This window comes from Colobus angolensis, unplaced genomic scaffold (genome assembly GCF_000951035.1).
Source record: "Colobus angolensis palliatus isolate OR3802 unplaced genomic scaffold, Cang.pa_1.0 Scaffold480, whole genome shotgun sequence".
NCBI classification, from domain to species: domain Eukaryota; kingdom Metazoa; phylum Chordata; class Mammalia; order Primates; family Cercopithecidae; genus Colobus; species Colobus angolensis.
The window spans coordinates 349,935-360,954 of record NW_012118266.1 but is presented as its reverse complement, the minus strand read 5'-3'; the positions used below and the strand labels follow the sequence as shown (position 1 = coordinate 360,954).

At 55.0% G+C, this 11,020-nt stretch overlaps 1 protein-coding gene across 1 annotated transcript; it reads right to left on the bottom strand.

Annotated features, from left to right (window-relative positions):
• Nucleotides 1-2,667: 2,667 nt before the first annotated feature.
• Nucleotides 2,668-8,833, bottom strand: LOC105524028 (zinc finger protein 324B). Its single transcript, XM_011959112.1, has 4 exons — nt 8,724-8,833; nt 6,624-6,750; nt 6,105-6,221; nt 2,668-5,262 (listed from the first exon to the last, which is right to left on the bottom strand). The coding sequence occupies exons 2-4, from the start codon at nt 6,742-6,744 to the stop codon at nt 3,866-3,868; spliced, it is 1,635 nt and encodes a 544-aa protein (XP_011814502.1). The 5' UTR covers nt 6,745-6,750; nt 8,724-8,833; the 3' UTR covers nt 2,668-3,865.
• Between the last annotated feature and the right edge of the window lie 2,187 nt (nt 8,834-11,020).

Genomic DNA, 11,020 nt, shown 5'->3' with positions numbered 1-11,020 from the left:
TGTCACCCAGGCTGGAGTTTGCTGTAGTTTGATAGTTCACTGCAACCTCTGCCTCCCAGGTTCAAGTGCTTCTCCTGCCTCGGCCTCCCAAGTACCTGGAACTACAGGGGCACGCCACCATGCCTGGCTAATTTTTGTATTTTTAGTAGAGATGGGATTTTGCCATGTTGATCAGGCTGGTCTCGAACTCCTGACCTCAGGTGATCCGCCCACCTTGGCCTCCCAAAGTGCTGGGATTACAGGCATGAGCCACTGTGCCTGGCCTATAGAGCTCTTTTTAAAAAACCTTTAAATATTATCAGAGTATAGCCTGCACAAACAGAAAGTAGGGCTCCCATCCAATTTGTCTGATTTTAGAACAAACTTATTAGTTTCCTATTTTGCACACAAATATATTAATTTAGGAATTTCAAAAGATCTCCATTTTGGCCACTGCGTTTTAGGGTCATCTCGAGTGACCTGGGTCCATTTACCTAAGTATTTGCAAATTGGAGCTCCAAAGGTATTATACACACATCCAGGTGATGTTTCAAAGGGTGGGTGGTTTGTTCCTCAAAGGAAAGCTCAGTTTTGATGAGCAGTTTCCCATAATTGTAGAAATACTTTTTCAAAAATGACCAGGGTTAGTACAGTGTATTCAGACGACGTGTGTTGCTTTGTGAGCATCACTCTTCAAGGAGTCACCAGTGAGTCGTGATTCACTCTTCGATGTGTCTTGGAATCTATGATCACCTGTGTTGGCAGAGTGCTCGGGGTGCCAGATGACCAACCTTGATGTGAACCTTCTGGCTGAGCTGAAAGTCCCTGAAGGTGTTCTTCTTGAGGAAGAAGTAGGGAGACCCTATGAGGCCACTACACATCACGAACAAACATCCCGACACCTTCAGAAATCTCTCGTCACCTAGAATTGGGTTCAGAGGGAGCAAATGCCTCTTCACTTAGGGACAAGAGAACTGATACGGTGTGGCTGTGTGCCTCCTCCAAATCTCATGTTGAAATGTCATCTCCAATGTTGGACGTGGGGCCTAGTGGGAGGTGTTGGATCACGAGGTATATTAGGCCATTCCTGCATTACTATAAAGAAATGCCTGAGGCTGTGTAATTTATGAAGAAAAGAGCTTTCATTGGATCACTGTTCTGAGGGCTGTACGAGCATGGCTTCCGAATCTGACTGTTCTGAGGGCTGTACGAGCATGGCTTCCGAATCTGCTTCTTGCCAGGTTCTCTAGAAGCTTACAATTGGCTGGGTGCAGTGGCTCACACCTGTAATCCCAGCAGTTTGGGAGGCCGAGGCAGGTGGATCATGAAGTCAGGAGATCAAGACCATCCTGGCTAACACCCGTCTCTACTAAAAATACAAAAAATTAGCCAGGTGTGGTGGTGGGCACCTGTAGTCCCAGCTACTCGGGAGACTGAGGCAGGAGAATGGCATGAACCCGGGAGGCAGAGGCTGCAATGAGCTGAGATCGTGCCACTGCACTCCAGCCTGGACGACAGAGCAAGACTCCTTCTCAAAAAAAAAAAAAAAAGTGTGTGACACTTCCCCCTTCTCTCTCTTGCTTCCTGTCTTGCCATGTGATATGCCAGCTCTTCCTTCATGTTCCATCATAATTGCAAGCTTCCTGAGGTCCCACCAAAAGCCATGCAGAGGCTGGTGCCATGGCTGTACATCCTGCAGAACCATGAGCCAATTAATCCTCTTTTCTTTATAAATTACCCAGCCTTAGGTGTTCCTTTATAGTGACACAAAACAGACTAATACAATAACTCACCCTCATGCACCTTTCAGTTTGAAACAGAAATTGGTTACCATTGAAAAAACAAGACTGAGTTACAAGCAATAGGAAACAGCTGCAACTTTAAAATCATGGTATGTAGGCAGGTGTGGTGGGTCACGCCTGTAATCCCAGCACTTTGGGAGGCCGAGGTGGGCCGATCATTTGAGGTCAGGAGTTTGAGACCAACCTGGCCAACATGGTGAAACCCCATCTCTACTAAAAATATAAAAATTAGCCAGGTGTGGTGGCACAAGCCTGTAATCCCAGCTTACTGGAGAGGCTGAGGCAGGAAAATGGCTTGAACCCAGGAGGCAAAGGGAAGTCGCTCCACTGCACTCCAGCCTGGGCGACAGACTGAAATGCTGTATCAAAAAACAAACACAGTGGTTCATGCCCCTAATCCCAGCACTTTGGGAGGCCAAGGTGGGCTGATCACTTGAGGTCAGGAGTTTGAGACCAGCCTGGCCCAACATGGTGAAACCCTGTCTCTACTAAAAATACAAAATTAGCTGGGCGTGGTGGCGGGTGCCTGTAATCCCAGCACTTTGGGAGGCCAAGGTGGGCTGATCACTTGAGGTCAGGAGTTTGAGACCAGCCTGGCCAACATGGTGAAACCCCATCTCTACTAAAAATACAAAATTAGCTGGGCGTGGTGGCGGGTGCCTGTAATCCCAGCTACTCAGGAGGCTGAGGCAGGAGAATCGCTTGAACCCGGGAGATGGAGGTTGTGGTGAGCTGAGATTGCGCCATTGCACTCCACCCTGGGCAACAAGAGTTGCCTTGAGACTCTGTCTCAAAAACAAACAACTGAACCATGCCCTGGAATAGAGACAGGAGGCGGTGCCGTGGAGGTCCACACGGCTGTAAAGGAAACTACATCTATTTTAAATTGCAAATGCTAGCTGTTGTTGTTGTTGTTTCTCCCCCGTTGAAAAGACCACGAATGGCCTCGGAGGTGAGGTCCCAGGTAGGGATGGGGTCTAGTAGGCTTAAGGCCACAGGAAGTAAATGACCCCCAGTCTACCCTTTGGTCTCTGCCATACAGGCCCATCACACTGGGGTGAGGCAGTCACACATTGCCTTAGGTAATGGCAAGTCCTTCCTATGCAGCACTCTGTCCAGCCTCGAATTGAGGAGGCATAACAAGGGACAGGTGAGATAGAGGGGGTAGGGGTGGGGAATGGCCACCAAACCCAGCAGAAATGAGCAGCTCCACCTTATCTGCTCTGAAGCTATCACTGTCCCCACAGGTGTAAAGTCTGCTCCTCACATTGACTTTGGTAAACGAGTCAGTGACAGGCATTGGCCAAGCTGAGACTTGGACAAAAACCTGAACGACTGCCACGGGAAAGCCTTCATCCCAGATTTGTCCTTCCATGGGCATCCCTCTCCTGAGTCGGCTGTGGGTGGGACCGCAGGCCGGGCCCTCACACCTGGCTGACCAGAGCACAGCCCAGGAGCTGAGCACACATTGACTCTCATTAGGAACTCGCCCAGCATCTGCAAACATGACGCTGAGTTGACCCAGAGCATTTGTTTCCCAGAGGAGGAGGCTGACACTCACAGGCCACACCCTGATCCCCAGTCCCTGGCAGTCTCCTGTCTGCTGAGAGGGCCCCCAGGAAGCCTTGAACAGAGGCCTCAGGGGGAAAATGTCCTCAGAGTCCGTCCAGCGGCCAGTGTGTATGCAGATGTGGTAAGTTTCTCTGGGCCACCCTTACCCCATGTCCGCATCCTCCTCACCTCAGCATCCACTCTCATAACACAGGAAGCAGCACCACCATGCAGTGCTGCCTTTGTCGGCCTCCTATGGCCCCAACTGCAGCCTCAGCCCCACCAGAGCTCCAGCTGACATGTCCTCCCTCTGCTGTTTCTGCGGAGTTACCTCTTTGGGGATGGAGGTGTGAGCTATGGCTACACTGGCAAACCCTGTCCCCATCTGCAAATGGAACCACAGCCAAAGGGTCTCCCTCGTCCCTGACTCTCAGGCACAGGGTTTTTTCCCATCGTGGATCTGAAGAGCACATGGACCCTTTAGCTGTGGATTCACAGAAGGCCAGGAAAGGGTGGGGCTGCGACCTAGGACCTCAGATCTTCGCTGGCGTCAGGACTGGGCTTGGCATCCCTCCCCGGCGCACCTTCCGATGACGCCCCTGCAGGAAACCTGGCCCGGGGGTGCAGTCTGGTGCTGCCGCATGGGTCTTCTCTGTGGTGTGGATCCTCTGGTGGTGCAGGAGGGCCGCGCGCTCACGGAAGGCGCGGCCACACTGCGTGCACACGAAGGGCTTCTCGCCCGTGTGAATGCGCCGGTGGCTCAGCAGCACAGCGCCCTTGGCGAAACCCTTGCCACAGTCCCCACAGCGGAAGGGCCGCTCGCCCGTGTGCAGGAGCTGGTGCTGGGTGAGGTTGGAGCTGCGGCTAAAGGCGCGGCCGCACTGTGGGCAGGCGAAGGGCTTCTCGCCCGTGTGCACGCGCTGGTGCAGAAAGAGCGAGGAGCCCTGGCTGAAGGCGGCACCGCAGAGCGCGCACACGAAGGGCTTCTCGCCCGTGTGCGTGCGCTCGTGCTGGATCAGGTGCGAGTTGCGGCAGAAGCGGCGGCCACACTGTGCGCAGGCATAGGGACGCCCGCCCGCGTGGATCTTGCGGTGCTGGCTGAGGTTGGAGCCGTGGCTGAAGGCCTTGCCGCACTCGGAGCAGCTGAAGGACTTCTCGGCCGTGTGGATGCGCTGGTGCCGCACCAGTGAGGAGCTGTGCCGGAAGGCCTTGCCGCACGCGGGGCAGGCGTAGGGCGTCTCGCCGCTGTGGATGCGCTGGTGCTGCGTCAGGTGCGACGTCTGGCTGAAGGCCTTGCCGCACTGGGCGCACTCGTAGGGCCGCTCCCCGGTGTGGGTGCGTAGGTGCTTGAGGAGGTCGGAGCTCTTCACGAACACTTTGCTGCACGCCCTGCATTCGAAGGACTTCTCCCCAGCGGGGAGAGCCTCGCCCAGCTCATCCCAGGTCGAGGGCTCCTGGCCACCGAGGAGTCTCTGAGGATCCTGCCAAGTCGGACCCATTCCATGATGCCCCCGACCGCTGGCGGCCTCCAGATCCGGGGCATTCCCGAAGGCTCTCCCAGGGACCTCCTGTGCACATGGCTTCTGCCGCTCAGGCGACCTGGGCTGCCTCCCAGGCACCAGGTGCTCTGTGAGGGTCTTTTTCCTAGGCCGGCTGCTCTTGGGGGCCCTGAGTGGGGAGGTCAGTCGCAGGCTGACGCTGGCTTGCCCACTGCCCGAGCCTAGCAGGAGTCTCTCCCAGTAGATCACCGACACCCCTGTGGGTTTTCTCTCCCGACATGGGGAGGCACCCCGTTGTCGCTGCAGGCTTTTTACACTGTGGCAGGCACCGGCAACTGGGAAGACGCTAGTAGTCATCCCAGGTGGGGTATCTGGGAAAGCTGGTGGCCATTCTCCAGAAACATCTCCATCCTCTGCCAAACTCCAGGAACCTAAAGGCAGAGAAACGGTGGTTGCCGGAGGCATCCTGGTTAGGAGAGGACCAGGGCAGGCTGAGAGGAAAGGCAAGAAGGAACCCAGGGGCTGACACAAAAGCTTAGGGGAAAAGTAGAGGCGAGGCCGGCCCTGCAGGAGGGGCTGGGGTTTTGAGGAAGTATCTGCCCTGACAAGTATGGCACTGACTGCAGTGGGGACTCCCATGATCAAGGTGGCAGCCCCCAGACACCCAGGATGTGAAGCTGAGAAAAACTGAGCAGCTGCTGCATGCCACCCAGGTCTCCACACTGGGTGTTCCACCCCCTCCCTTTCCATAGCTCACTGCCTTCTCCCTTGGTGCCCTGTCTCAGGCACCCACTCCCAAACCTGCTCTTGCAATGACCTCCATCCAATGCTCTAGACTGTACTCCTGAACCCTACTTACTCACTGCCTCTCCCCTGGCACCATCAGCCCCACGAAGGCAGGACCATGAGTGTCCTGGTCAAGGCTGTGTCTACAGTGCCTGCATGCCCTCAACAAACATTTGACGAATACAAAGATGAATGATGGGATAAATAAATGACCTATCAATAATGGCCGCTAGTAGTGGAGGGTTCAAGGCCACACAGCCCAGCTGAGGGTAGGCCCTTCTGTGTGAACCCAGCTCCTGTGCCCTTGGAGCTCTCCCTTCAAGGGCACCTACTAAGGCAGCAGCCTCCAGGAGAGGCAGATGATGGAAGAGAAGGGAGTCAGGTGGGAGGCAGGAGTGGAGGATGTGTTTCCAGAGTTAGAAATGCAGGGACACGGGCTTGGCCACAGGTTGGTCCTGAGTTCACCCCACCCTGAGCTCCCACTCACCAGCATTGAGCCTCCTGTAGGTGTTCCTGGCCAGGGTCATGTCCTTTCCACTGGGAACCCAGGGCTCCTCGCCACGCTCAAGCTGGATGACCACATGAGGTCGGGAGGTGGAGAGTCCTGTGAGGAGGAGCCCCTGGTGAAGACAGCCCACCTCCCAACAGGGAGCAGGAGTCAGGGCTTCATGGAAATAGACAATTATCTGTGCAACTGGGAGAATCTAAAGATGGCACAGGGCAAGGGGCTCATAGGAATAGCTCATGCGTCCTCAGAGCAGCAACTGTGCCCAGAGAACCAAAGGAAGGGGACTGAGCCCAGGCATGGGAGAGGCCATGGCTGGACAGGGCCGCAGGGAGTGGATGACCCAACCAAACTGCATGTCTACAGGACCAGGTGCCTGCTCCACATGGCCTCAGCCAGAAGATTTGATCCTGCTCATCAATCAGGAGGGAAGTGAAGAGGCAGTCCTGGCAGGTCAGATGATCACCAAGTGCACTTTCCATGGAGCACCCAGGGTCTTACCAAGTGAGGTCACAAGTGTGAAGTTTTCCAGCATCACATGGCGGTACAGGGCCCTTTGCGCTGTGTCCAGGAGCCCCCACTCCTCCTGGGAGAAGTACACAGCCACATCCTCGAAGGCCATCAGATCCTAAAATAGCAGGGAGGTGGAGGTAGGCATGGTCTAAGGTATGGCTGTGAGCCAGGGCCAAGCTCCCCATCCCAACAGTCACCTCCCCTGGTGTCCCACCTTCCCTGGGTTCCACCCCGGGGTTATATTCAGGTGGCACTTCCGTCACCTGTCTGGGACCCTTCCCCTCTGCCCTCCTGGTCCAGGCCCCAGATGGCTTCTTGACTTCCCCACTGGCCCCCCCTACACAAGCGGACTAGAGTAAGCCCTGGCTGGGCCCTTAGCTGCCACACCAAGGGCAGCCGCAAGTATCCACTCATGACTCAGCATGACCATTCATGACCCTCCCCATGGCCCTTCTTGCTTTTGTAATAAGTAACGGTGTAAGTCCCAGCTGTGGACACCCCAGGCATGCCCATGACTGAGACCTTCCCCTGCTGTGCTTGCCTGACATTTCCAGGCTGCTCATCCAGCCTGAGGGACAGGATGATCCCCACCAGTCGTCATAGGGGAGGAGCCCCAAGAACCCGTGAACACAGAAGAACTCAATCCCTTCCTCCCTCCACATGGCGCCCCCTCAATTTCTTCTTATTTTTTTGAGACGGAGTCTTGCTCTGTCACCCAGGCTGGAGTGCAGTGGTGCGATCTCGGCTCACTGCAAGCTCTGCCTCCTGGGTTCACTCCATTCTCCTGCCTCAGCCTCCCGAGTAGCTAGGACCACAGGCGCCGCCACCACACCCGGCTAATTTTTTTGTATTTTTAATAGAGACGGGGTTTCACCGTGTGAGCGAGGATGGTCTCGATCTCAGCGCCCCCTCAATTTCTTTCCCACATTGCCGCCACCCTCTCCTACTCAGTCACCTGCCGAACTCCTCCCCTGATAGCCTCAGGCACCCCAGCCAGTTTTTCTTACCCTCAAGCTGTAACTGCCCACGCCTGACTGCTCATCGGTTCATCACCTTCCTCAGTCCAGTTCATAGGCCCTGTCCTCAGCCCAGGTCACCAACAACGTGAGGTCCGGTGACATGACCAACCTGCGACATCCCAGACTCCTGAGCTTTCCCCTGAAGGAAACCTGCTTTCCCTTCAAGTCTCCTTTCTGTCTACAGCAGCTCCCTTCTTCCAGGCGCTCAGCCTGAACAACATGGAGCAGTTCGTTCTTCAAACAGCCCACACCTGATGCATCCGCAGATCCACCAGAATTCACCTGGCCGCTCACCTCCACTGCTGCCCAGACTGTGGCAGTCGGTTCTTCCCTTCATGCCGACACCCCTGCATGTCTGTTCTCCACGCAACAAACGGTGGAACCGTGTTAAAGTCCCAACTCGGAGGATGTCCTGATTCTGTTCAAAACTTCTGTCTCCCGACGCCCTCGAGATAAAGCCCACCTCCTCGCCTGCTACTGCAGCCACACACGTCCCCTCTCCCCCAGCTCCACATCGAGAGCGCTCAGGCCCAGAAGCACCTGGGTTGCGGCTCCCCTCCCCGCTTTTGCACACGCAGGACTCTCCCCTCGGAGCTTCCTTCAGGACCTCACTCAGCCCCCTGACTGCCGGAAGTCGGGAGCCCACCGGTGCCCTGGACACAGGGATTTGCACTGACCCCCGCAACCCCCCAGGGCGGGGAGAGGAAAGACGACGAGGCGAGGTCTAGGAAGCGGCCTCCCTCCGTGGGGGCGCGGTCTGTGGGAGCAGGGGCTTCCCCGCCTCCCCGACGCGGGTCTGTCAGCGCTGCCACCGAATCCCGCAGCTGGGCGGGGAGAGAGGCGTGGACCACCCGGCACCGCCATCCCCGCCCGCAGCGTCCCGCGGCTGCCCCGCGCCTCAGCCTCCCCCGCAGTCATGGGCGCAGAATGCCCAGTGCGCTGCCTCCGGGGCTTCCGCAAGGCGGGAGAATGCGTGGTTCCCGCCGGGGCCCGACCGCCCCCAGGCCGCCCACGTCATACTCGAAGATACCGAGGCTTGGGGGCGCGGCCACCTGTTCGCGGTCAGTACCTTCCTCGCCGCCAGTCTCGGGCCCCGACCCGCGCGCCACAGCCCAGACCACCGGTGTGGCCTGACGCGAGCAGCCAAGTGACAGTCGCAGCGCCGGAAGTCCAGCCCCCAGAGCTCACATTGGCCCAATACGCGCGCGGACGCTTGCGCACGGCCTTCTGGGTTATGTGGTTCCTGCCTGTTTTTCGGCGTGGAGGCGGGGCCATTACCAGTCTCCATGGCAACGGCCAAGCGCCGCCGCGCGGGGCGCCTGGAAGTGGAGTAGCGCAGCTGCCGCGGGTTTCCAAGGGCTCCGTAGCACTGGTGGAGCCCCCCAGCGGGTTGTCCAGCGTTAGGGATTCCCGGTTCCTGGCGCCCACCTAAGCAGCCCCGGAGACTAAACCCTGCAGGCGTGAAAGCAGAAACTGCCGAGGTTCCAGAAGGCAACACCAGCAGGGAGCACGCAGGAGAAAACGCACCGGGTAGGGCAGGTGTAGGTGGAGGAGCCGATGCCTGGAGCTCCGGGTTACCTTCCCAGCTCAGCCTCTCACTGATGTGCATCCCGGGCGCGGGTTTGACCTCTGTGTGTGTCAGTGTCCCGTAAAGGTTTGAGATCCGTTTTTCAACCTCTACACCAACAATTCTCAGCCCGTAATGATGCTGTCTGCTTGTCATTTGTCTTGAGTCTGTGATTGTCCTTGGACGCTCGCCCAAAACCTGTTTTCCTTGTAACTTGGATGAGCAGAAGGTAATTCCCCAGCCCTGCTTGTCCTTAGACCATCTAGTTCTTGCTTTGCCCCACACATCACAACATTGATGCTTTGTTCCTTTTTTCTCTGGACCAATCTAAGTGTCTTTGACACAAAACAACGAAAGGCAGGGCAGTCTCAATGCAGAGTGACCATGTTGTTGGCAGAGAATAAACGGCTCTCTCTTTGTTGCTCCCCTGTGAAGGTCTTGTTTTTAGGACCCTTAGTTCCCAGATGTCAAGTACGTTAATTCACTTTGCCTTCCTCTAAATCCACCTCCATCTATAATTATCTGTCTACTGTCAGCTATAACTGTCCACAGAATTGATTCTACTTGTAGATCCTTGTAGTGTAAGATAGCTCGACAATTTTTGAATGTTTTTATTTAAAATTTTCCTACTTTGAAAGAATTTAAGAACACTTAAGGTACTACTGTGATTTAATCAAATCCTTAGAGACATTATTAACATTTCAAGCAATTTTTTTTATTTTTTATTTTTTGAGACAGGGTCTCACTCTGTCACCCAGGATGGAGTGCAGTGGTGCATACTCGGGTCACTGCAACCTCCGCATCCCATGCTCAAGCAGTCCTCCAACCTCAGCCTCCCAAGTAGCTGGGACTACAGGCAGGAGCCATGATGCCTGGTGTATTAGTCTGTTTTCACGTTGCTGATAAAGACATATCTGAGACTGGGTAATTTATAAAGAAAAAGAGGTTTAGTGGACTCACCGTTCCACGTGGCTGGAGAGGCTTCACAATCATGGCAGAAGGTGAAAGGCATGTCTTACATGGCAGTAGGCAAGAGCGAATGAGAGTCAAGCAAAAGAGGAAACCCCTTATGAAACCATCAGATCTCGTGAGACTTATTCACTACCACAAGAAGAGTATGGGGGAAACTGTCCCCATGATTCAATTACCTCTGACTGGGGCCCCTTCTACAATACATGGGAATTATGAAAGCTACAATTCAAAATGAGATTTGGGTAGGGACACAGCCAAACCATATCATTCTGCTCTTGGCCCCTCCCAAATCTCATGTGCTCACATTTCAGAACTAATCATGCCTTCCCAACAGTTCCCCAAAGTCTACTTATATCAGCATTAGCTCAAAAGTCCACAGTCCAAAATCTCATCTGAGACAAGGCAATTCCCTTCTTCCTATGAGCCTGTAAAATCAAAAGCAAGTTAGTTACTTCCTAGATACAATTGGGGTACAGCCATTGGATAAATACACCCATTCCAAATGGGAGAAGTTGGCCAAAACAAAGGGGCTAAAGGCCCCATGAAAGTCTGAAATCCAGCAGGACAGTCAAATCTTAAAATTCCAAAATAATCTCCTTTGACTCCATGTCTAACATCCAGGTCACACTGATGTAGGCAGTGGGTTCCCATGGTCTTGGGCAGCTGCAGCTCTGTGGCTTTGCAGGGTACAGCCTCCCTCCTGGCTGCTTTCACGGACTGGTGTTGAGTGTCTGTGGCTTTTCCAGGTGCATGGTCCAAGCTGTTGGTGTATCTACCATTCTGGAGTCCGGAGGACCTTGGTCCTCTTCTCGCAGCTCCACTAGGCA